Raw genomic sequence first — 26,543 nt, forward strand, 5'->3', positions numbered from 1 at the left:
GGCTCTTCCCTCTCAGAAGACCCTCAGAGCAGGTGCTTGCAACCACCTGCAGAGAGCATGATGGTGCTGGCCTGCCTGATCTACCACATACCTTCCACTCCTTTTCTTTATCCCCACTTTGGTGTTGGCCTTTGTGAAAATGGGCAGCGCCCGCAAGACAGAGGCAGTGGAGAAAAAGTATGGAGTCCCTGAGGGGAGAGAAGGAAAGGTAGGTGTGGGCATGGATAGAGAGTGGCCCACGGAGGAGGAAGACAGTCCTTTGTCGTTTTTGGAAGAAAATTAATGGCACAGGCCTGTGCAGAAGGGAACACAGGGGGCTGCTGTCCATTCTAAGGTTTGAAGTAAGGAAGATCTAAGAAACAGTAGAATAGCAACAAAGCAAGACAAGGCTGCCTCTCTATATATTTTTATTTTTTAATTATATATGTGTGAATATGTGGGATGGGGGTGGGGCAATGTGGATATGACCTTGTAAGTGAAAGTGCCAGCAGAGGCCAGAGATGCCTGATTCCCCTGCACCTGGAGTTACAGGTGATTGTGAGGCACGTGATGTAGGATGCTGGGAATCAAAGTTATTTTCTGCAAGAGCAGCGTGTGCTCTTAACCGTGGAGCAATCTCTTCAGCCCTGGCATTATGTTTTTAACCTACATCCTTTTACACCTTCACACAATGTCTGTAGAATGAGAAGTGTGTTCCCAAGGTTTAGATGCAGGTTTAAATGTATTATAGCAAAATTACAGTTAGTTTTGTGCCATGATAGGGAAATTTTATTTAAATTATACATGGAGAATATCTTCTTTATTCCCATTGTCAACCCCATGTCCAAATCACTTCATGTCTTTTGATTAAACTATAGTACAGTTTTATTTTACATATTTTATACTAGAGAAAGCCTCTCTGAAGCCTTCCATCACAGTAGCATGTCACACCACAATTACTGTTTGGCCCTTACAGAGAGATTTCCTCAAGAGTTGGGACACCTACGCCTTATGGTTCTTACTTGCCTTCTTCAGAATTTGTTTCACTCCTAGAGATTAGTGAGAACGTTCTATCTTCAAATGATCCAACTAGTGAGCCGATGCCAGTCCCCAGAATGCATGTGCCTGCTCAAGCATAGTGTCCAGCATCTGAGATGAGGTGCTAAGCTCCCCAGCTGACAAAGAAGTGTGTACACACATGAATGTGTGTCTGTGTGTTTGCATGTGTGTGTGTGTGTGTGTGTGTGTTCTTGTGCATGTGTGCTTCTGTGTATGTGCATGCATGTATATTTGTGCAAGTTTGCATCTGCATATGTGTTTGCATATGTATGCATTCACATGTGTTGTAAATGTGTATGCATACATGTGCATATGGGATTGCATGTATTTGTGTGTGTGTGTGTCTAACATGAGTCTGTGTGTGTGTGCTTGCATGTGTGTGTATCCATCTGTGTTTTTCATGAGTGTGTGTCCGTACATGAGCATATTCGTGTTCAACTTCCCCTACCTCATTCTCAAAAATAAGTGGCCTCACATCTCATCCCAGGTATGTCTTGTTATGAAGGATAATTCCAGCTACATGCCAAATTTGCTTGAAAATCACTAGACACACGTAGTAGGCCTTTTCGTCTTTATCCCTTGGAAGATTTGATAACTCCCCGCGCTGTGTGCCTCAGCTGGGATAAGGCCCTCAAATGACCCTGTCTGCTAGAATTTTATACTGTTGCCTTGCATGTGCAAAGCCCTAGATTTGAACTCAGCACTGCCAGAAAAGAAAGAAAAACATTCTTCTGTCATCAAGAAGAGGATTTTTATTCACCCTGTTCTCACTCGCCTGCCTGGCATAGCATTTCGTCCTGTTCAGCCCAACCTGAGTCTATTTCCATGGCCATTCTGAAGGTTAGCTTTGACTTTGGTGCATAATGAATGGAGCAAATACTGCGTTTCAGGGCTACCCTCCTTTCCCTTGATTCAATCGGTCGGACGCTAGTTCTTGTCAATTGAGCAACAGTCCAACGGAGAGAGAGGTAAAGAAGGGAGGTGATGAGGTGACAAAACCAAGTCCTCCAGCTGGCCACCACCACGGCAACAGAGGCAGCTGGCCACGCTCACAAGATCCAAGTCAACCTTTGCTCATGTCACACCCCCTCTTCCTGGGAGGCTGAGACTGGCTCCTCCTAGGGGGGCTGGGGCTGGTCACCAAGAGAAGAGTGGTCCAATATCTGAGCAGCAGAGTCCAGCTGTGCTTCCATAGCACCAAGGCTTCTAATGCTTTCTGCATGAGTGCTGTTAGCCAATGCCAAGGGATGTTGGCAATCTTGGACAGCAGGGGGCTTCCTTTTAGGTGAAGAAGGAACACCACGCCCCTACCAAGGACACCTTTTCCACTTCTGGAAAACCTGTGTTCTCTCTCCGTTCCCGGGATGTTCAGAACTGGATGGTTCCTTAAAAATATGCTTTACTAGTCTCCTGTAAATTTTAAAGTCCTCTGTGTAGACCTCAAGAACAATAGGCTGTAAGTCCCCACCAGTCAGTCACTGTGGACATGTCAGTGTCCTGTGTGATTGCAGGACTTTGGTACTAGCACTCCATGTGGTCCAGTACATCTCCACAGACTGACTGAGGAGGAACTAGAGCAGGTCTCTGTAGAAACAGAGAAAGTTTGCAGCCTGCTGCTTGTGCTGACTCAGAAACTGATGTGAGTGCCAGACAGGCTTCCTTCTGGGGATACAGCTTGCTCTCATCCGAAAGCCGCTCCTCTCTACTTAGATTCCAAATGTGACAGAGAGGAAGGTTACGATTGAAATTTTCATGTATTATTCCCTTCCAATTTCATATTCTCTTCTTTTTTTAAAACCCATGGAATCCAGTTATGCTGCTAATGTGTGCATGAGTGCATGGTCATCTACTGGAGCACAGGTGGCCTCTCCGGGGCCAGATACCTAAAGGAATCTGACTCTCCCTCCCCTAGCAGCCTCAGTTGCCAATATCTCCTCAGCTAAGGGATGGAACACACACCCTGTTTCCCTTCTCCATCCTGGAATGTTGGTTGCCTTGATTCCGTGCACGTCTCATACATGCAGACACAGCACCCCCACATCCGTATGTGCAGCTGCCCCCTCGTGTCCAGAGAACCCTGTCTCACTGTACTCATTGACTGTCTCTGGCCAGTGTGGTCTTTCCATCTACTCCCCTGTGGTGATCGCTGAGCCTTGGGGCAGGAGGTACGATACAGAGATGCCATACAGAGCCGAGCAGTTCACGGTCTCTTACCCTCTGCATGTCTCCCAGGTGCAAGTCTCTGCGTTAATTGTCATCTACTTAAAAAAAGAAACTTCAGTGATGGAGGTTGAGAGAGGCATTAATTTATTGGCAGAATGATAAGAACTTGGGGACCAATTTATACTACATCCACTTAGCAGAACAATAGTATTAGGTCTCCCCGGGATCTATGACCTAGTCAACCACGGGTATTTGGCACAGTTTGATGGTACCCCCTTGTGGTTCATGTACTAGTAGGCAGGCCTGGCCAGGTCAGTCATTGTAGATTGCACTGTTCATTTCTTAGTAGGATTGCTGATTGGTTTTTCTCCACTAGTATCATGCCTAGCTAACCCATAGAGATGAGGTTTCCAGGTCTGGATGAAGTTCTGGACAATAACTAAGAGCAATGGCAATAGCCTGTAATGTTTTTCTTCTACAGGACCCCACTGACCACCAACGCAAAAAGACATGACCCTACCTGGCATCAGGCCTTTAGTTGATAGTCCACGGTGTCTGGGAGAAGTATTGTCACCTCCCCTCATCATTACAGAGTAACTCCATTTAAACTCCAAAGTATGTATACACTTTAGGAGGAGTGTACAGTAGTGTGTCTCCAAATGGTTTTTCCAGGGTGTTTAGTGTTAGTTACCCCTCCCCCATAGCTATAGGTGTCTTAACTTTGGATGTTACTTAGCAGTTTAGGCTCTTTCCATTTTTTTTTCACACCAGCAGTAAATTAAACATTATTGACTTTAACGTTTTCTGGTAGATTTCTTTTTCTATTAATTTTTCAGGAATGGAATTCTTGAGGCAGGAAACAGGAAAGCTCTTTGACTCTATTTGAAGTGGGTTGCACTGACTGGGGGAGTAATCCCTTTATGTCTGTTCCTGTGGCCCACAGGTGACTGAGGAGACAAGCCTCATCCTGCAGACACTCGGCTACACGTGCACGTGTCGAGGCATCATCAATGTGAAGGGGAAGGGGGACCTGAAGACGTACTTTGTAAATACGGAGATGTCAAGGTCCCTTTCTCAGAGCAACCTGGCATCCTGAGAAGCTATCCCTTCCTGGCAAGAAGAGCGTCCTTGCCGGAAGGTACCACGCACTTTCTGGCTGCAGCCTTCGTCCCTCGTTTTGATGTACGTGCCCTGTCCCACCCTCCAGAGCCCCTGCGGACTAGTTCCTGTGACCCAGTGGCACACTGTTTGGTGTCTGCGTGCGCCCGGATTGGCCTGCCACTCGCACTGTGCATACTCCTAAGCAAGAGGAGGAGAGAACGTGTCCTAGAAGGAGAGCATTTAAAGAAGCGAGGAGGAGAGAGGTGAAATGAACACAAATTCTTAAGGCAATAAAACTGGGGGGTGTATATTATCTTCTGGTGCATGTTCTTCTCTGAAAACTATGGTAGGCTTGTAACTGCATCCCTAGTCTGATATTCAAACACACAGTATTTGTGAATAAGTTGACCCTGTCACCCAACATGGAGTCTGTGCTCACCCACCCACATGTCTTGTTGCCAGTGGTCATCCGTGGGCCATCACGGCCCTTGTCGCCTTGCCCTGTTGTCTTGTGGCAGCGGCACATTGCCATCCATCACCAGAATTAGTCCTCACAGCCTAGGACCAGTTTTGTACCAAACTCGTCTGATGTTTTGATGCCATTTGTCTTTTGTAAGGTTAATTCATTAAAGTTTTATGTACTTTGGTTTATAGTGCCGCATCTTTTCTTTTCCTCTTTTATTTTTTTCCTCCCGTGATACGGTCCAGAGTGAAAGTTTGTTTTCCATCTCTCGCCCTTTTCAGAAACAGCCTAGATGGTGGGACTGAGATACACCCTGTGTGATAGAAGCAGGGAAAAATTTGTGATGCAGGAAATAGTGGAGCGGTCTTCTGCGAGGAAGGAATCTGTGCCCAGCCTATCTTGATGGTCTGGTTTTAATGTTGCTATCTTTCGAGAACCATTTAAACAGAAAAAGGTCAGCACAAGCCTCCGAGCCCTTTGTGCCTACTGGACCCTTGTGGAGGGCAGTACCTTGCCAGGGCTTGAGTCAAACAGCGGAAGTATTGGGAACCAGCTGTGTAGATCGGGTGCCACGATAGCCTGAACTAGCCGAGAGGCTTTGCTAAGCTTACAAGCTGCCTGTGATGTCTGAGGAAGCTTAAGAAGAAGACACGGACACAGTGTCTCTGCTAAATCCAACTCTGAAGTTGCTTGGGCTTGGCTATTTTTTCTTTTTTCTTTTAACATAAAAAAAATTACACTTTGTCAAATGATGAAAGAGAGAGCAGTCGTGCATTAAAAAAATGTTTAAAAGAATTTAAAAAAAACTGCAAATAACAGGCTGGTTGAGCAAACTTGGTTTCCTCCTTTAGTTCAGAGCAGGTATGTGGAGGAGGCAGAGGACCCACACAGGCTACCAGGAACCAGTTGATTAGTGGACACCCAGACGTGAAGCGCAAACAAACCTCCAGTTCAACTCCTGGCTCTGATTTTTACTAGCTGCATGCCTTGGAGCACATCTCTTAATTCCTCTTAGGAGTATTTTCCTCCTTGCAAGCTCATGGGATCCGGTTGTGATTAAATGAGCTAATGACTGTGAGAGAGCTTGGCAGTGCCCAGCGTGTTCTCGCCAGCATGTTCACAGCACGCACACGGCTGCCGTGCCAGGACCGCGACCCAGAACTCTCCTTCACCACACAAGTGTGAATACGGCGAGGCCGGCCTTTCAATTTTCTGCCTCACTCAGGCATCTTGGGATCCTGTAATCACACACGGTATTGGCTTCACTACAGGTAAATCTCCGAATGGTACTTGAAGGGAGAGACGTGATGTTGGGGCATTCCTCTTCCCTCTAACCAAAATCTAGGCTGGCGTGCGGGAGGTGCCGGTGAGTTCAGCCATCAGCAGAAGTGTGTGTTGTGTCTTCCCTCCTTTGCGTCTCGGACCCCAGGCTGTTCTAGGCCACCATGTAAATAGCCATTTGTCTGATTCATCAAGTTTCCTCACACACCACCACCACCACCCACCCCCCTCCCCCCCCCCAGAGACAGTGGACAGGGCATTGTGGAGAAAAGAACCTGGGAGGGTAGAAGCCAGAGCTAAGAGACCTGTTTGGAGCATCAATAAAATTTTGACAGCAGCTGAGGTCATTGTCAACGTGTGCCTTGCACAGCTCTGGGCTCACCCTGGCCTCTCAGGGTGGGATCTCAGACAGCGTACTCTCAACCCAAACCTGAACCGATGAAGAACAGTTCTGGCCCAGCCCACATTTACAAATTCCCCGGTGACTGACTTCCACGTGTTGTATTAAAACACTTCCCAGGTGATTCGGATCACCTTCCCAATTCGAGACTCCCTCCGTTTCAATTAGGAACATGGAGACAGGTGCAGACCCACGCAGCCTGTGGCGCTCAGTCTGAAGGCTGCTCCGTGGCCATGGCACCGCTCTGAGGTGGGAAAACTGCCCGTTTCATCAAATTGGAAGCAGCCAGTCCTGATTCGAGCTTCTTGACCACTGAGAAGCAAAAATATCCTTAGGAACATGCAGATCAGAGGGATTACAGAGAGACAAGCACCAGCCATGTGAAGCCCTTCTCAAGCACCACCCACACCCCTCACCTTTCAGTCCTATGGGAAGCCTAGTTCCTAACTCTCACACTTCAGTGTGGCTGGCTGGAGGTGGCTGAGGTGTGCTGTCAGTCAGTACCCCCTGGTGTCCTCTTTGCCTCCTTAACGAGCTGCTGGAAGGCAGCAGCCATCACATCTCCTCTGCCTTCCTTTGCTGCTTCATCAACACACACATGCAGGAACCAACATCCAACAGCGGTAGGGATTTGATGAGTGGAAACACGTTCTATTACCATGGCCATGTACTCTCCGGGCTAGAGACACGGCTCAGCAGTGGACACCACTCGCTGCTCCTGCGGAGTCCCCGGAGTTCATTTCCCAGCATCCATGTCTGGTGCTTACAGCTGCCTGTAAGTCCAGCTTCAGGAGATGTGACGTTCTCTTCTGTCCTCAGCAACCCCTAGATGCTGTGTACATCATTCACATGCACACATAACTCACAATTTAAAAGAAATTTTAAAAAATAATGTCTTCCCTTAAGATGTCTGTAACCGGCTGTAACGGTAAGTTTCTCAGGTCCCGCCCGGCCCTACAGTCCTGTAGCCGCTTATAAAATAATCATTCAGAGGCTTAATATTACTTAAAAAGTGTATGGCCTGTGGCAAGCTTCTTGCTAGCTAGCTCTTTGCTTCTCCTTGAGCAATGGCTAGGCATCTCTCCCTATTCTCCTTTCTTTTCTCCGTATCTCTGCTTGGATTTTCTGCCTGCCTCTAAGCTGCCTTGCCATTGGCCAAAATGGCTTTATTTATTAGCCAATGGGAGCAACACATATTCACAGCATACAGAAAGACATCCCACAGCAACTGGTATTCATTTATTGGCTGTAAATGTTGGGAAGCCAACAGAAATCCATTTAACTTTCCTTTACAACCTACTAAATGTGAGACCTTTTGAAACCTTGATTGATTCCATCCCTTTTTAAAAGCAAGCAGCATGCTGGGTGGAGTTGTGCACACCTTCGACCCCAGCACTTGAGAGAGGGAGGCTGGTGGATCAGAAGCTCAAAGCCACCCTCATCTACACCATGAGTTTGAGGCCAACCTGAGCCATACAAGACCCTGTCTCCAATTCTCAAAAGAAAGGAAGGAAGGAAGGAAAGAAGGAAGGAAGGAAGGAAGGGAGGGAGGGAGGGAGGGAGGGAGGGAGGGAGGGAGGGAGGAAGGAAGGAAGGAAGGAAGGAAGGAAGGAAGGAAGGTCAAAAGAAAGCAAACAGTAGGTTAAGGGTGTAGGAACCACTCTGAAGTGATGAAAATAACTTAGTTTGACATTGATTTATCTCATCTACTTATAGATTTTAATTATAAGAATGAATGAGTAAAAGATAATTTACACAAAATTCTATAACCCAGATTTTTCGTATGTTTTTATATTATTACAAATACGTTATAGTATACCCAAGAACACCTCACATATACTATTGCAGTTTATTTGGGAGTAAAAGAGCAACAACACTAAAAAAATTTCAGAAGATAAATATTTAGGAGTTACCCAGCCTTAAAATTGCCAGCAATCCAGGATCATATGTCCTTGGAGAAATCACCTTGCAAATTCAAAACAATGAAATTAGCGACTGAGTACCAAAATTAATTAGATCACCTGCCCACTAATGCTCAACTGTGGGAAATTCAATCATGGTTAGATGAGAGATGATCTCTTCCAAAAGATCCATTCATTAAAAATATATCTTAGTGCATGTCAAATTCTCTTGTAAAATAAACACTTCCGACATGGGTTAACAATCAGCTGCTTCCAAAGGAGGAAACTATCCAAAATGAAAACCATGGGCTGGAGATGAGTCTCAGTGGCACAGTGCAGGCCCTGGGTTCAGTCCTCAGCATCGGTAACAATAGCATAGGTATGTACCGCTCCAGGGCTCGGGACTGTGCACACTGCACATGCCTCCACTCTGGTAGTGCTCCGATTCGTGAGAAAACTTGGCTGAGTTGGGAAATTTCACTTACAGATACAATAACCGACCAAATAGAAAATGCAGCAGCAGGCAGACTCTTCGCTAAGTCTGTCCGACGCGAGTCCCCCCTGTGCCCTGCGCCTGTGACAGCTTCTCCCTGGAGGTGTGGCTGTGCCACCCACTCAGTAATCAGTTGTGCAAAATTCAATTTATCTGTGACCTCGAGAAAACAAAATGTCCTGTCTAGAGTTCTGTCGTGTCAAGGTCCATTTTCTTACATCTCCTCTCAGAGAAACACAGAAGGGTTGTTTGTGTTGTGGGCAGGGAGGTTTTCCTATGTGAAGGAGGAGGACCCAGATGATGCTCCTGTCAACCCCTCCCCAAGCCAGCACACGAAACAGACCCGGCTGCTACCACAGGGAGGCAAGCTTTGCTTTTATTCGGGTTCTCAGAACGAACCAGTTGGTGTCATTTTAAATAAATCCATTGAAAACTCTCACACTGGAGCTTTTGAGCATGAAGAAAAGTGCTTGGCTGAGTCCTGAGCCAAAGCTACCTTAGAAGTGCATGTGCTTATCCCCCTGTGGTCCAAGTGCATGCCTACAGCTACGGTTGACATGACCGTGAGAGTGAGAGTGGAGGGTGCGCCCTTCCTATACGGCCTCGCTTGCCGGCAGCGCACCTCCAAGTGCCCTGCAAACCGCCAGACCGCTTCAGGCTGGAGTGATGTGCCCGAAGCCAGGCACCTTGATGCTGGGGATGTCGTTCTTCCTGTAGAAGTCGTTCTGCACGTGGTTCACACGGCCGTAGCCTCTGTTGAGCGGCTCGATGGGCTGGTTGATGCGTTTCCCGTAGACAGAGGACATCAGCACTGGCACGGACCTTTCCTGTTCCTGGGAAGATGAAATACGCAGTCACCGCCCTGAGCGCAGAGACCTTTGTGCCCACTGTACGTCAGCACAGTGGCCCATCCTTGCTGCTGCATTCCGCCCAGGTGGCGTCTCAGCGGCGGCGACTCCTGCCCACCTGCAGCAGCAGAGCCAGGGACCCCAGACCCTCTGCTGTCATCCCGCTCGTCAGAGGAGACAGGAAGCCCCTGAACTAGGCACCCCTTGTGGCCTGACTTCCTTTGGGTGCTGTTTTTCCTCCTTCTGTCCCCTCCCCTGCCCTCTCCCAGCCCACCCCGCTGCCAGTCCCTCTTTACCCCAGCACATGGAGCAGGAGCCGCAGCAGCTTTGAGCTTCCAGGCTTTCTTCCTCCCACTTAACCATGTGCTTGGTCATTTTGCTGCCAGAGATCTCCAACCACCCAAGTCTCTGGGCCTCACTGGGAGTCTTTCCCGACCACTCTGCTCCCCAGAACCTCCTCATCCCTTTCACTATCCCCACAATTTAAAGGGTTTTCTGTGCATGTTGCCCATCAATGTGGAACCAGTTGTTTCTTTGCCAGAATTCTGCTATAAGAGGACAGGAGTGTGTTTCTTGGTCCCTTTATGGTTCATAGTAGAGAGGAGAGCGCCAAACAATAGGTCATCTGAGCCACCTTCTTGTCATCAGAAAATAGGAACTTCAATACTAACTCAGAGTGCATCTGACATGAGTATGTCCTTGAAAAAGTGATTCCGTGGTGCCTTGATCACTTAACTCCAGCTCAAGAGAGAGTAAAGAGTGGCATGCTGGCGGCCGGAACCACTGGCCTCACACACACAAAGTAAGCACTCAGCCGCTGTACCACATCTCCAGACTTGGCGATCTGAATAACAGCCACAGGAGAGAACCCAGGGACTCAATAGCAATCTCACCCAAAGCTTGTGTGCTGTGATGTCCGTGTGATGTGCGGTCTAACAGTCTGTGTGTACTCAGCCCCCGACCTTGAAAAAGCTGCCACCCACCCTCCTGCAGAACGGGGGATCATGTCAAAAGTCAGGAGTGTCTGACACAGACCAGTACGGGCCCAGCCCGGAGGGGAGGGGGCACCCCAGCACCTGTCCTCTTGCTGTGACCCTGACAGGAGCCACTTCAGCCAGTTACCTCCCTTTGCAGCCGATTCCAGAAAATTCCTCCCTTTGGAGAACACTGGAGAGATCCCAGCAAAGCTGCGTCCCACAGGGAGGGGACTTGGGGAAGACAAAGACCAGTGTATCTAAGTGGAGGTAACAGGGCTCAGTGTGTAAGCAAGCAAGGACTCTTGTCTGTTGAAAGCACCTCCTAACTTTATTCTTCCCACATTGTTCAGTTGCCTAGAACCAATCAGAAAAAATAATGCAAAACTGACATCGCAGAACAGAAGGATCTTAACTTCTCAGCATGATAAAATAGATGCAAACCACACAAATAACACTACATAAAGCAATGGAACACATTATCAAATATTTACATATGGTCACATATACATGCATAAGCCCATATATACATGCAAAGATAAACATATAAGCACACATGTTTATACATGTGCATGTACATATACAACATACGTGTGTATATGCATAGATATCTGCACGTTCTCACATGCATACAGATAAATGTGGATGAAAATGCGTGCACAGGCATGCACATACACATATATATTCATGTGTTCAATACATACACATGCACAGGGTCACATAGATATACAAGTGTGTACCCAATATACATGTAAATGCATATACACACATATAAATATGTATGTATCCATGCACATATATTCACACTGTATGTGTGTACACGTAAATGCATGGACAATTACACATGTGCACAGTTTTGATGGTCTACTAACATCATTAACATCTCTTACCTCATCATTAACGTGAAGCCCCAGGCTCTTGGCGTGTTCTCTGTCATCTCGATGTAATTGCTGGTTATAATCTAGTCTCCTCTTAAAAACACAGTCGTAGAGGGAGATGATCCCTGTCTGGGAATAACAGAGGCGGTCATGGGTGTGCTTGAAGGATGAGCCACAGGTATTTGATCCCGCACTGAAACCTACACTCAGTGGGGACTGGAGTGCTCACTGAGGAGGGTCCACACACACAGCAGACCCGGCTGTGGCTGGAGAGGAGCTCAGACCCCTCCGGCCAGAGCAGTGTTGTCTGTGAAGATGTGTTGCTCTCACCAGTTGAATAAAGAGCTAAATGGCCAATGGCTAGGCAGGAGGAGGTATAGGCAGGAAAGTCAGACAGAGATAACTCTGGGAAGAAGAAAGGCGGAGTCACCAGTCAGATGGAGAAGGACCAAGACATGCAGGAGGACAGGTAAATGTCATGAGTCATGTGGCAACATGTAGATTGATTAAAATGGGTTAAAGTTGTAAGAGCTAGTTAATAACAAGCCTATGCTATTGGCTCAGCTTTTATAATTAATAATTTTAAAAAAAAAGCAGTGCTGTGAGGACCGAGTCTGGGTGCAGGCGTTCCACGGCATCTCTCCTGGGCTCACTGGTGCTTCTCCTCCAAGGCTGCTGTGCAGAAATAATGAGGACCAAGCGGTTCATGAACGAAACGTGTTTCTCAGTTTAGAGGCTGGAAGTTCAAGGCGTGGTCAGATTCCCACCTGGGGAGGGCAGCTTTCTGCTTCACACATGGCACCTTCTCTCTGCATTATCCCAAGGGAGAAAGCCTGGAGGCTCACTCCGGCCTCTCATTCATGAGGACCCCACCCTCGAGGCCTGATCCCCAGAGACACACCGACTGACCACAAGTCTGATTGTCTGATGGCTAGGTTTCTTACAAGGGACGAAAATATTCAGACCAGAGTAAATCTCCTCTATCTGACTAAGGAGGGGTGTGTGTGTGTGTGTGTGTGTGTGTGTGTGTGTGTGTGTGTGTGTATGTGTGTATGTGTGTGTGTATGTGTGTGTGTATGTGTGTGTGTGTGCGTGTATGTGTGTGTGTATGTGTGTGTGTGTGCATGTGTATGTGTGAGTGCGTGTATGTATGTGTGTTCTCATGTATGTGTTTGCCTTCATTTCTTTTTTATTTCTCAAAGTATCTAATACAACTTATTCTGCTATGAAAAATCATCAGTAACTGGATGCCGTGACAACATGACCAAGCAGGAGTTATACTTCAAGCTGCTGGCCAATGGCCAAACTGTCTATATGTAATCCCACCCTCTTGAGAGACAAAAAATATTTTTTCTTAAATTCCATGGATAGCTATAGCATTTGGTAATTGATACCCATGAATATATATAATGTCTACATATATAACATAAACATGCATTAGATAGGTAGGTAGATATATATATATGTATATATATATATATATATATATATATATATATAGAGAGAGAGAGAGAGAGAGAGAGAGAGAGAGAGAGAGAGAGAAATAGATGATAGACAGACAGACAGATAGATAGATGTGCATGCACACAGCTTAGATGTTCTGGAAGATGACCTGTTAATACAACTATTCTCTATATATCTCTGACTTTCCTCTTCAGACTTTTTCTTAGTCAATCTGCTTGTGTGGTATCTAGTAAACTAAATAAATCATGTGTTATGTGTTTAATCTTCGTCTCACACGTCATGCTTGGGTTTGTTGCTCTAGATGCCCTGATTCCTGATTCCAAGACAAAACCCGACTTGGCTTCTCTGTGGGGTGTGAATTGCGCACCAGCTGTCTTACTTATCCTGAGATGGTTTGGTTTAGGTGTGTGTTTGTTCCTGATAATGATGCTAGAATGATTTCCTCTGTGGGACAGAGACAAACTGAGCAGTGGAAAGAAAGGACGCACGCACACATTGAGTGGCCTGGGATACACGGTGGCCCTGCTGACAGCGCAGGAACCAGAGGTACTGGCGGTGATGGGAATGACTAGCAGGCTCCCAGCAATCAGGGCACTCGTGGCCCACACACCAAGTAGATCCCGGAGGCAGCTCACACCCGGTGGAGCCCTGCTGTGACTACCAGTGAGGGAGACAACGTGGTTTTTAAGAATCTCTGTTCCAGATGTGTAAGAATTTTACCAGCAGTGTGCTATGCAGGGAGCTCTCACCCCCTGGGAGGGTCCCAGCTTGACCAAACTCAGACAGTCCATGTCTGCCACTAGGGGCTGTGCCTTCTGTCTGTACCACTGCTGGTCGTTCCTGTGTTTACTCCAACTGGCCTGGGTGTTGTGTCTCCTGAAGGTAACACATGGTCTAGAGGAAGGTGTTTTAAAAACTAACTCAATGGAGAATGGGTAAATTATCGGCACTGAGTGCTGTAAAATTGGCTAGTTCCTTGTGTCTTCACATCATGCTGTAGACAAAAGTAAATTCTAGATGAAATAGGAAAATAAGAGAAAAAGAAAACCCATAAGGGGCCTCCTACACAGAAAAGCAATAAGGAAAATGTCACAAAGAAAACATCAATCACTTTGACTCTGTAAAATTAGACTTTTGCTTATCAAATAAATCTAAGTTTCTTTAAAAACCCATTTTAAGGCATGACAGGGAAATCTCAGTGTCTTGAACACCCAGTGAAGATCTGTTGCTGCAGAAGCTGGTGGGCTGCCAGCCCTCACAGGCCAAGCAGAGCTTTCTGAGAGAAAAGCAAGGGCCCTTCGGCAGCACAGAGGAAGTCCAAGCATGGTACCCTCTCTACAGGGATGGTGGGTGTAAATTCTCCCCAGGCCGGGCCTGCCCTTCTTCAAGGGAGAATTATCCACATCCATGCACAGAGCTATTGGTCGAGCCGAAGCCAGGCTTGCAGCAAGACAAGAATAGTAACCTGAGAGCCCATCACACCGTGCTGGTCCAACACACACACACAAGAACATTTTTACACTTTTTATTTTTATTTGTGTGTATGTGTGCACAGCTGCGTAGGTATACCCATGTACATGAAGGTAGCTGCAGAGGCCACTCGAGGGCATTGGATCCCCTTGAGTTGGAGTTCTAGGCAGCTGTGAACCACCGAACGGGAGTGGCAGAAACTGAATTCAGGTCCCTTGGAAGAGCAGCAAGCACTTCTAACTGCTGAGCCGGCTCTTGTGATGACTTAATTGGGTGGTAGTTAGACTGCCGGTATACTCTCGGTTTTCTGCTGCCTCTCTGGAAGCCCTGGCTAACTCCGTGCTGTCTGTAGGCTTGGAGGAGATCAGCCACACTTCACAACATGATCACTCTTGTGACCAAGTAGTTCCCTTCTGCACCCTGAGAACCATATATGAAAGTGGAAGTGAGTGGTGTTCCCCATCCCACGCCCAACAGTGCTCACACTGGCTAACTAGCCTGCTCAGGTAAGGGGAACCTGCATGGGAAGAGGGGGAGTGCCAGGAGTAAGGAAATAAATTGCTGGCATCTGCCCAGGCTGTACTTCTCCCATGCTCTCAATCAGGCCAACCCTCCTGAGTGAAGTGGGTTCTGCTGGAGCCCTGAGCTGATCTCAGAAGACCTAAAGGCAGAAGAACAGATTCAAGAAGAAAAAGAGGTGTAACCACTGTTCCCCAAATGCTCCACACCACAGGAAGCTACTGGATATGCAACCTCACAGGAAAAAGAGAAAAATAGTCTATTGCTTTTCATTTTAATGAGGTGGTCTAAAACTCTGGAAGGGGGAGCAGCTGAGAGCCTATGCTGCCCCCCAATTCCAGGGTGTTGCAAGCGCCTAGGACATCTTGATCTGGATTAGGAACGTCACTGTTTCTGGGCATGGACTGATGAGAATCACAGATAGTGCCACCTGTTGTGTGTGTGTGCTGCATATTCATAACATTCCAGAGGAATAAATGAATTTTTCTATCATTGAATAATAGGAATAAAAAGGGAAAAATACTGGCAGACGGGCAGCCTCACTGAGCGAAGCCCTTATCCATCCCCAGCGCCTAAGCAAAACCAAAGTGTGTCTTCCATTACTGATCTTCCATCTTTTGTTCTTGCGTTCTTTTGTGGCTTGAAGCAAAATGATTTTAATAAAAACCAATTGGGATTGAGATTCTATCACAGCACAGACTTGGTGCTGCACAATTAAAATCACCCTCAGCATCGCCCCTGTCTCTGCCTCGGCTCTAGTGCTGCCTTTGTCTGCTTGTGCTTTGACCATTGCTTAAACGTGGTCCCACAGTGTGTTGCGTGTGGTGTCTGATGCCCTGCCCTCAGTTTACCCCCTGTGCCCCCAACTCCTGATGCTGAGTAGTCTCCAGGCAGGTTGTGTGTGGATGTCATCTGTGCACTGGGCCCTTATGTCTTTCACCTGTCATGCATTAGGTCTGCTCCCTCTGCAGTTTGGAAATGTGTCCAGCTATGGAGATCTGATAACCATCGCTAGATATTAAGGGCTGGGGCTTGATCTGAATACAGTGCAGGAGGTGGGACCTTCCGAGATGATTGACATTAGGTGGGGTTATCAGGGCAGTCTGGTAGCTCTATACTGAGTGAGGCAGAGACCAAGGAAACACATGTGTGCACACTCCTGACTCTGAGCGTGCCCTGCACTACTGCCTCTGTGGGCACGAGGCATGCACAGACATACATGCAAACAAAAGACCCATACACATAAAAAGAAAACGTTCCCGCTGCGGCCATCTGAGGGCAGCCAACCAAGTGCAGAGTTCAGAAATGATGCTTGTTATGAGTCTCGTGAGCTAGAAAGAACAAACTCTGCCCCGGACGAAGCGTCTGGGCTGCCGAAGCACATCCTGGCCCATGCTGACTCAAGTGGCAATCACCTGGGAATGGCTGCTATTCCTCTCTTCAAAGCCATAGCACTCAGACCTCCACTTGCCCACAAACATACGACCTATTTTCAAAACTGAAAATCCCCAAGGCCCCCTTTGACTTCTGATAAACCCAGAGCATCTCCGTGGGAGTCAGGCAGTATGCTGAACTAAGAGAATTTTCACAGCGTGCAAGCCTGTAGTTTAGAGGGCTGCAGCTTGTCAAGAAACAGGAGTCAGAACCTTTGAAGGACTGCTTAACTGCTCTCTGTGGCTTGCCTGCAGACAAGATCCTGTTCCCTCTCCGGGCACATTGGGATCATAAGCTTTGACAATTTTTACAACTTCTCAGATAATCTGAGAATATTTTCCCCTTGAACTGAAGTCAGCAGAATTCCTCCTGGCTGACTCACGTCTGTCTCACACTGGAGGAGTGCTTGGACTCCATGGGTTCTGCCACATCACCACGGGAGACCGGGTAACTGCAGCACCAGCTGCGTCCCCTCTCCACTGATACTAGCTCCTCACTGGCTAGGCATCCAGAAGTTCACAACATGGCAGGTAGGGATGATCCCCAGAGGCTGAAAACTCGGTTGTTTTCTTGTGTCATCTGCTTGCAATTATTCAAACTTCTGCTGTGGCTAGACTATGCTTTGTGATCCCTAAAAGTTCATGTGTTGGAACTTGGTCCCCAGAATGGCAGTAATGTAAGATGGGGACGCACATTTAAGAGCCAGGACCCATCAGGGGGATCCTTAGGTCACTGAAAGCACAGCTTTGAAGGGATTGGGAGGATGCAGGTATCTGCCTCCTGGCTGCAGGTGTGACTACTCACCCTGTCACGTGTTCCACTGGCACCCAGGCCCCGCAATAGTACAGCCAAATGGCCGAGACTTGGCGCAGACCAAGGTCTGCCACTGATAATTTTAGTCCTCGAAAGTTTGAGCTAAATAAACTGTTTACTTTTAATTTTCACTCTTCCCCCACCAAAAAGTTTTTAAAAACACACAAATAAACAAAAGACACAAAAAAAAAAACTTACTTTCTTCATTAATCACTTGTGGCATGTTGAGAAACTTGGGGTCTTACTAGAGTATGAGAAAGCTGGTTTAATATTACCTCATCAAACTATGGAATAAAAACGTCAGCAGACGCCGCTGCATGACCAGAGCAAGCTGAGCTGGGTACAGTAGCACATGCCTACAATACCTGAAGCAGAGACACTTTCATCACAGGTTTGGATTCACCCTCATCTACTTAGAGAGTCCCAGGCCAGCTTGGATGACATTATCAAATCCTGTCTTGAATAAAGAAATAGAAAAAGGAAAAGAATGGGAGTGGGGGAGTGGGAGAAAGGAGAAGAAGGAGGAGGTTTAGTAACAGAAATGCTCTCCTTATAGGCTTGAGGACCTGAGTGGAATACCCAGACCCCACATTAAAAAAAAATCTAAAACTAAAACAAGCCAGATGCAGTGGCTCACCCTTATGATTTAGAGTTGGAAGATGGAGACAGGCAGGCCCTTGGGGTTCACTGGCCAGCCACTCTAGCTTCCTTGGCAATCTCCAGATCAACGAGAGACCCTGTCAATATCCACAGCTGTCCTCCGGCCTCCATATGCATACACATACAGAGGCGTGTACTCCCTGCTTACATACAAACGAGAGAACTGAAAAACATGTACATATTTGTGTGATCCTCTGTGTGTGGACACATCATCAGACCCATATCTCTGCACATAGAGGCACATGGCAAAGAGACAGGCCACATCGGTTTGTAGGCGGTGTTGCCATTGGTAGGAACATTCTCCGTGTAGAAAGACGTACTCACCTCCTCCTTCCTTCATTTCCCTCTCACTGCTGAGTTCCCAAGGGGAGCTGGACCCCTCCCTCTAGCAGATCCAGCCTGCCTTTGAGGAAGACATTCTGCCCTACACTCTGGGACTTGCTGTTCCCGGGGACAGGTCACTGCACAACAGACTCGCAGCTAGCACAGGCGAGAGGCATCTGTGATCCACACCAATCACAGCATGGGTGAAGTCCTAAGCCACACACACTGCAAACAGAAACCCCTGGTTTGCTAAGTGCATCTTCTTCAAAAAAGGTGGCCTAGGCCTTTGTTTTTAAAACTTCGCATTTCGTGTATTCATCCCTCCTTTATCCATCTATGCAGCGGGTGTTTATGGAGTTCCAGGCTAAGCCAATCCCTGTTTTGATTGGTTAGGAGATAGCATGACAGAAATTAATCCCTGCCACGGGCCGGCTGATAATTCACTAGGGGAAACACGACAGTAAGATAAGCAAGTGGAATATTGAGTGGGCTTGATGAGAACAGGGGCAAAGGAAAACAGGAGTGTCGAGAGGGAGAGGGAGTGGGCATGCAGAGGGGCACCCTGCATCCTCCTAGCAGGGCTGGAGTGTAAGAGTCCATTGGACAGCCAAGACAAGACCCTTAGATCCTACCAGGGACACTGGCCACAGAATGCTTCTCCTTCCTCCTCAGCCGCTTAAGAGTGCTCAAACACGGATGGTCAAATATGACCGATGTATGAAGTGACAGGGCACCATACATTGAGGGACCAGGGAGGACACCTATGTGGACTGGATATTGACTGGGGTCCTTGGGACTCTCTGCTTTGCAGCTCTGGACAGACTGCGTGAGCTTTCATACACAGGAAGGTCTTACTACCCTAGACCAAGGACATTCCACAGTCAGGGAGGGAGAGCTCATGGCACATAAGGACACCATCAGCCCTTGCCTCCACGTCTGAGATTCTGCACATGCAGAAGGGATTCCCACTAATCCCAGCAAAGCCAGAGTGGGGCCTGTGGAACACAGCTTTTCTCAAAACAGCTACAGTCCACCCTAGCACGCTGGAAAACACATTCTCAAGCCACTTAGGCGATTTCTTTTTAATGTAACTGTTAGACTTTGAGGGATTTAATCAAAACCTGCATAAAAGGGCATTCTCTTCCAGCTCGGTTTTTCCATTTCAGGGGCAGAAGTGCTGTGCACAACAGAAGAAGAAAAAAGTAATTTAAAAATGCCATTGAATCTGCTTTGCTGCCTCTGGAACCACCGTATGTCTTAGGGAAACACAGGCTGCTAGAGCCCCCTAGGGAGCAGTACCAGAGCTGGTCACATTTTAGATGGTAGCTTGAGAGGACAAATTTGTCATCCTATTCAGGGGCATTACCAGAGCTTTAAATAACTTTGCATCCTGCAAAGTGTGAGTGTGGTGGGCTCCCTGGGGTGCATGCGTTAAAAGATCAGGGGCAATGGATGGATGTTCATCTTTACTGTGGTCCTCTGAATTAATCTCCAACAGTGAGAAGGGTCAGGTGTGTAAGAGATTGGCTGCTGGGAATGGGCAGTTAGTGGAAAGAAGCTAATCATTAGTAACTACAGCGAAAGAACAATGGCTGTATTTACACGGGGCTTGTGGCATCTCGTGTGTGTGTGTGTGTGTGTGTGTGTGTGTGTGTGTGTGTGTGTGTGTGTGTGTGTGTGTAGTCCAGAAGTTGGTATACAGTATCTTCCTCAATCGCTCTCCACCTCATTTTTTTTTTTTTTTTCATGAAGCAGGGTCTGTCACTGAACCTGGAGCTCTCTGATTCTGCTAGAGCGGCTGGCCAGTGACCTCTGAGATCTTACTGTCTCTATCATTCCAGCATGAAGACTGGGATCACAAGCAGAGCAGCAGAGCACATATGGATGATGAAACAAGGTTCCTTACACTTATGCAACTAGCTCTTTTGCAACTGGACTGTCTTCTCGGCCCCAGTTACTTCAGTTCTTACATGAGCTCTATGCAGTTGCATCTGCTTATCTCAGAGATGGCTGGAATGACATGGAGGGCTTGTATCTTGAGCCAGAGCACAAAGCTGAATAAAACATGGAGGCAATATTTCTGTGCAGGACTTCTGATCCAGTTATGTTTTTTTTTTAATTTTTAGTTAATTCCTGTGGTTTTGATCTTAAATGTCCCCCAAAGCTCATGTGCTGCAAGCTAGGTCCCTAGATGATGTCTCTGTTGGGCGGTGGAGGAAATGTAAGAAGATGGACATGAGGTAGATCATTGTGGCGGGAGACGGGGTGAGCCTGGGATGCCCAAAGTTAGTGTCTGGTAAGGGCCTGTTTCCAGCTTTGCGTGTGCGTGTGTGAGATACCTTAGTTTTTGAATTGCTAGTGTGAAAAGCACAGCCACATTCTAATGGAACTCTGGCTTGATAAGTGGGTTTTGAAAGTATTAACAGTTGCTGGGACGTGTTTCTGTTTTGTAACAAAAGGCACCCTGCCTTTCCATAAAGGAGAGCTTTCTGGAGCTGTCCCTTATCAGGCAGAGTACCTGGCATCCCAGCTTATTTCATTTTCCCTGGAGAACAGCTTTTCCTCAGTGTTGAGAAGTTTTCTAGCCATCACTCAGCCAGAACTTATTTTTAACTAGTACAAGAAAGAACCTGCCACGATTTTTGTCCATGTGTGTATACATAAGATATCTATATAAGTAGCTTTTGTTCTTAAATGTCCATGGAAACAAAACCATGCCCATATTCCCCAGATTCCATTCTAACCAACCCAAGGAAGCATTCAGGTTCAGTTCAAAATGTACCTGAAGCGTAAACTTTCAAATTCTATGGTTGATTCTCTGGTCGTTACCCAGGCAGTGACTCACAAACAGCTGTGTCAGATTTCACATCTGCACCATCACATATATGCGACTACTTATGCACAAAATTCCTTAAAGACAAGATTTTGCCACTACCAGCTACTCCCCACCCAGACAAGGGAGCCAGACAGGTCCTGGTTTAATAAGCTAAGCAAGGCTTAAGTGGGGATTTGAAGGGTCCTCTGGGGAACCACTCTTTTAATGCACAGTTGAAACCTGAGTACTGAAGAGCTGAGAGTGCTCATGGGAAATGTAGTCCATGTGACCAGATGACCTGCCAGTTAGGACCCACTAGCGTAAGTGGGGGGACAAAATTTTACATCTGCAGTTATTGGCTTGCATAATTTTTCTTTGCCCCAACTCATTCTGTCTCAGGAACCTTGCTCTGGTCTCCCGGCAGATGTCTGGTCTTTGTGACTTCCACTGAAATAATTCAGACAAGACACACGGTGTGCAGAATGGGAGACAGACAGGAGAGAGGAGAACACACTCTCGGGGAGGGAGAGTGGATGGGGGCTAGAGAACATTGCCCTGGTCTGCACTTTCCGAAGGCTCTGGAACAAACACCTTTCCCAGAGGCCTTTCTGTCCAAAATGGTTGGCAGCCTATTCAATTTGGCTTAGGGGTGGGGGTGGGGTGTGTTCTGGGTTTTCATCAGAAAAGTCGCCTGCTTTGTAGTAATTATATAACCTTTAGGACTTCTGGAATCAGGCTTAGATAATCATCTGTCAATGGCCTTCCAGGCAGGCTGAGGATGTAATGTCTCTTCTCAGAGCTTCAACACGTGTCCCTCCCAATCCTCCCAGCAGACGTCAGAGTCCTGCAGTTCCAGATGTAGAAGCTGTTGTGAGAGATGGGTCCAGCACCAACGCCCTCTAATCATGTGATACCTAACTGCCTTCCTAACAGTCCCTTTGGCGTAAGTCTAAACTGTTCAGTATTGGGTTAGTGGTTCAGCCGGAGCTGGGAAAATAATTCTCTAGTGTTCAGAATGTTATCTAGCTGAACATTGCTTATTTATTGCAGATAATGAAACAGTGGTCAATAAATAGTTTCATATTCATGTACCCAGAATCTTTAGTTCCATCATCCTGCAAGGTAGGCTCTGTCTTTGATGCATATTTATCTTGCTCCCATCTGCTAACTTTTTAAATCCCAGTTCTTTGGAGACACCAGGATAGTATTTCACAGAACCCCTCAAGATGATGTGTTATGAAAGTTTTCATTATGTCAGCACAGACTTCGTGGCTATTTGTCACATTCTGTGCCCCAACACAGGTTTAATTATAAAATTGGCTATCCACACTTATGTAACGCTCATTCAATATGTGAACTTATTTACAGATAAGAGTTTATTTATATATTTGGTTAGTTTTGTAGACAGGGTCTTATGATGTAGCCCAAATTGGCCTTGAATTCTCAATCCTCCTGCCTCAGACTCATAAGTTCTGGAAACAAACATGCACCTCGATGCCTGGCCAACCAGTTTAAGGATATTGGACACAGAAAGAAGAATGGGGTCCATGGCAGCAGTGAGGTTAGAAACTATGGCTCTACACCCCAATCCCTTCTAAAATTCCCAGCACATTTCCAAGGCTTGGGTAGACAGATCTGATGACAGAAGCCCCACCACACACACACACACACACACACACACACACACACACACACACACAAACACACACACACACACACCTTGTTCCTTCTGTCTTTCCACATTGCTCAACCATAAACAGACGTGCTGTTGTTAGATAAGAGACCCTTCTGGGAGTGGGCTGGGGCTTATGGTTGCTAACTTGGTGTGCTAGAACTGCTAGAATAGTCCCACAGACGAAGAGGCTTAAACAACAACCGTACGTTGTCTCTTGGTGCTGGCAGCCAACAGCATGGAATCAGTAGTTCTCAGGTTGTTCCTACAGAGAACTATTAGGGAAAACTATGCTCCTGGCTGCATTCTTCATATCCCTTCCTCAGAAGCCTTCGTTCTACATTTTTGCATCTTTTTCCTTCTATGCATGCCTGTCTCTGCAAGCTTCCCTGTTCAGGTACATTGAGTTAGGGGCTACCCCCACAGGTCACCTCAGTTTGATTGCCACTTTAGAATTATGCCTCTGGATCAGTTTGCATTCTGTAGTATTGGAATCAGGACTCTATACCAGGAATTTTCAGAGTCCGAACACTAAAGTTGCCTACACCAAGAATGATTCCTGTTGCTGGGGTGCCTGAGCTACATGATGTATGCCTGACACTCCATGTGTGCTGGCCTGTTGGGAAGGAAGAGGATTCACTTGAGCTCTGGGATTGCCAGTGTGAGGATAGGAAGAATACATCATGTGGGAACACCTTAGACACTATGAAGGAATAAATGGCCTCCTTCATCCCAGGCACTTGATTAATCCACATCCCTCTTCTGGGCAACTCATACAGTGCCACAGCAAAAAAAAAAAAAAAACAAAAACAAAACAACAACAAAAAAAAAAAACCACCATGGATGATCAGGTACTTCTTGGGGCCGAGCATCCACATTTAATGTCTCTTTTCTGCAATGTCTTCCTGAATCAGGCATCCTCAGCAGGATGCACTGGTGATATTTAGTCACAATAGTGAAAAGTAGGAACAAATGACCCCATGGAGCCTAAATTTGCTTCTTCTGTATTAGTCCTGGTGGACAGAGCACAGCGGCTGCCTCGGACCACAGAGTCACGTCCAGCACCAGCAAGTGCCCAGTGTTAGTAAGCCAGAATCTGACCGCAGCTCCCAACCCAGCTCTCTCTGCACTCACTGCTCACGCTCTTTGTGCTGGCTAGCTTAACTTCAACTTGAAGCAAACTAAAGTCATTTGAGAAGAGGGATCCTCAATTTATAAAAGTACCTCCACGGGCGATGGTGGCGCACGCCTTTAATCCCAGCACTCAGGAGGCAGAGCCAGGCGGATCTCTGTGAGTTCAAGGCCAGCCTGGTCTCCAAAGCGAGTTCCAGGAAAGGCGCAAAGCTACACAGAGAAACCCTGTCTCGAAAAACCAAAAAAAAAAAAAGTACCTCCACAAGGTGGGGCTGTAGGCAAGCCTGTAGGGCATTTTCTTAATTAGTGATTGATGGGGGAGGGCCCAGTCCCTTGTGGGTGGGGCTATCCCTGGGCTAGTGGTCCTGGGTTCTACAAGAAAGCAGAATGAACAGGGCATGATGAGCAAGCCACTGAGCAGCACTCCTCCATGGCCTCTGCATCAGCTCCTGCCTCCAGGTTCCTGCCTCCAGGTTCCCGCCCTGTCGGAGTTCCTGTCCTGACTTTCTTTGATGATGAACAGTGATGTGGAAATGTAAGCCAAATAAGCCCCTTCCTCCCCAACTTGCTTTTGGTCATGGTGTTTCATCACAGCAGCAGTAACCCTAACTAAGACACTCTCCTTATTGTTTCTGCCTTTTAGAGGTCAGATGTTTCCCACACCCTGGACCTCATGGGCATCTGACCTGGGGCTAAGGCTTATTTTCACTACACAATTCACTTGGATCAGGCTCACCCTGCCCACCCTCACTTCCTGAGAGGCAGGCCTACAGGTTGTGGTGTCCCTATTCTTGGGGTCGTTGTCCCTCAGCCAAAGGTCTCTCTCTTGCCTGCTAACCATGCCTGGCCCTCCAGTGTCAGCATATCACATTCCAGCCCTTCATAAGCAGTCACGTGGGGCCCTGCCCAGGACTCTGGTATTCAGCCCTAGCAACGATCAAACTTACGTAAAGCCCTGAACCAGCCCCTGTAACAGCTGTAGGTCAGGACGCTTCCATGCACTGCACAGTGTTGCGCACACCAATCTCCTACACAACTCCTCTGGACCCTGCAGCTCAATACAGTTTGTCCTTGGAACCACACTCTGACCTGCAGTCACACCATCTCTGACGCCACTTGCCATGTACCTTGTCCCCGACCCTTGGCAGGTTGCCCCTGGCACCATCCTAAGGGCTCAGTCCTATCCCTGAAGCCCTGTCCCATCACTATCTGAACCACTCCGGTGATGTGGCCCCGCCCCAGGCCTCTCCCCAGCCCTGAAGCCCCGCCTCCATCACTTCCCCTTGCCCTTCCTGGCCCTCCCTGGTAGTGAGGGCCCCGTCCCTCCCCTCTTTCCGCGGGGACTCGCTCACCTGGCTCTCTCGCTGAAAGTAGCTGTGCTCCTTGGGGTCCTGGCGCCGCGGCGGGATGTAGCTGAAAGCTGGTACCGCTGAGATGGGCAGACATCGGGGCTTGGCCCGCAGCATGGAGGCGGTGATGTCCTCCTCCTCCTCTCCCTCCCCTACTCCCTCCTTCTCTTCCTCCTCTTCCTCCTTTTCTTTCACGTGACCGGGGTCCATTCCCCGCTACTCAGTCTTGGCCGGTCCCTCTGCCTAGGGAACCCGGGCCTCAAGCATCAGCTTGTGGGGTTTCTGCGTCCCTCCAGGCGTCTGCGCTCAGCCGTTGCCTGGCAACTGAGTCTTGGCCTCAGCATCTGCTAAGTGACGGAGGTTGCGTTCCTTGCCACCTCCTTCCAGGTCCTTCCTGCCACACCCTGGGAGAGACCTACCAGCGGTTGTGTGTGGCTTTCCAGGTAGCAGCAACCTAAGGAACCACACCCATTCCGCTCGTTCCATCTGTTTTCCCCGCGCAGTTTGTACTAAGTCTCCCGGCACTTCTTAGCTTTGCAGATCACGACAGAAAGCTACTAAATGCCTCGGAATCTGACGGTACAGCCCTGAAACAAACAGCCCTGGGTCCCGGGGAGCTTACAGCCTGGAGAAATCAGAAGACAAAGATGAGAAATCAGAAGACAAAGATGCAGAAGTTCAGGACAGCACGCTCCAGGAGAAACCCGAGGGCCATAGGTGTAACTCGCATAATGGAAAGGTTAAAGGCGCAGAGGAGTGCGAGGCGGCATACGTGCGTCTCAACATGCGGTGGTAGCTGCGTTTCAAATGTTTGCTGGGCGAGTCACAGGAGCAGAGGAGAATGAATGTCCTTAGGATTGAAGGCAGCTCTGATCCCTCTCCCTCCTCAGCTGCAGGAATCCCACTTCCTCCTTTCCTCCCTGGCCTGAGTGAAACATGAGTCAGAAAAAAGGCCAGGACCTTTCCCACCAATAGCCCAAGTCTCCAGGGCCTTAGTCTTGCTGGGAACCACTTATCGGGGTGGACGTCTCCCTGGAGCTTGGAGATATGTGAAGAAAAGGGGGCCATCTCCCTTCTCCCATGAGCAGACATGAAAGCATGCCTGATATTTCTGTCCCCGCCCCATGAAAATATTAACAAAACAAAACAAAACAAAAAAAACCTCTGTAATCTGCTCTCAACCTTTCCCACCTTTCCAAAAACAGAGCGAGAGGGGCTAGCTGGGGTCCATGAGATTTTGCAAGCCTTGTAAAAATGACAGGGTACACACACCTGGGAAGGTGGAAGTGGCTGATACCAATTATAATGAGAGCTCAGCTTCAGCATAGCCCAGACTGAAATAATTCCTT

At 47.7% G+C, this 26,543-nt stretch overlaps 2 protein-coding genes across 2 annotated transcripts in view; one reads left to right on the forward strand and one right to left on the reverse strand.

The window, feature by feature from the left end:
• The window catches only part of Adcy2 (adenylate cyclase 2), a 109,194-nt gene extending 104,246 nt beyond the window's left edge, over positions 1-4,948 (forward strand). The window contains exon 19 of the mRNA XM_059276340.1: positions 4,145-4,948. Within this exon, the coding sequence (XP_059132323.1) occupies positions 4,145-4,297 (153 nt within the window). The 3' untranslated portion in view covers positions 4,298-4,948. The remainder of the gene's footprint in view (positions 1-4,144) is intronic.
• A 4,240-nt stretch (positions 4,949-9,188) lies between these two features.
• On the reverse strand, positions 9,189-25,528 carry Cfap90 (cilia and flagella associated protein 90). Its single transcript, XM_059276199.1, has 3 exons — positions 25,198-25,528; positions 11,553-11,669; positions 9,189-9,673 (listed from the first exon to the last, which is right to left on the reverse strand). The coding sequence occupies exons 1-3, from the start codon at positions 25,402-25,404 to the stop codon at positions 9,494-9,496; spliced, it is 504 nt and encodes a 167-aa protein (XP_059132182.1). The 5' UTR covers positions 25,405-25,528; the 3' UTR covers positions 9,189-9,493.
• Between the last annotated feature and the right edge of the window lie 1,015 nt (positions 25,529-26,543).

The sequence above is a fragment of the Peromyscus eremicus genome, chromosome 11 (assembly GCF_949786415.1).
Source record: "Peromyscus eremicus chromosome 11, PerEre_H2_v1, whole genome shotgun sequence".
NCBI lineage: Eukaryota > Metazoa > Chordata > Mammalia > Rodentia > Cricetidae > Peromyscus > Peromyscus eremicus.

What these genes read in the sequence shown, in the direction of transcription:
- Cfap90 (XM_059276199.1), bottom strand. Translation starts at nt 25,404, where the DNA reads ATGGACCCCGGTCACGTGAAAGAAAAGGAGGAAGAGGAGGAAGAGAAG. An exon ending in ACTTTCAGCGAGAGAGCCAG is followed by an intron (nt 11,670 to 25,197) that starts GTGAGCGAGTCC and finishes TGTTATTCCCAG; the next exon opens with ACAGGGATCATCTCCCTCTA. An exon ending in GGCTTCACGTTAATGATGAG is followed by an intron (nt 9,674 to 11,552) that starts GTAAGAGATGTT and finishes TCATCTTCCCAG; the next exon opens with GAACAGGAAAGGTCCGTGCC.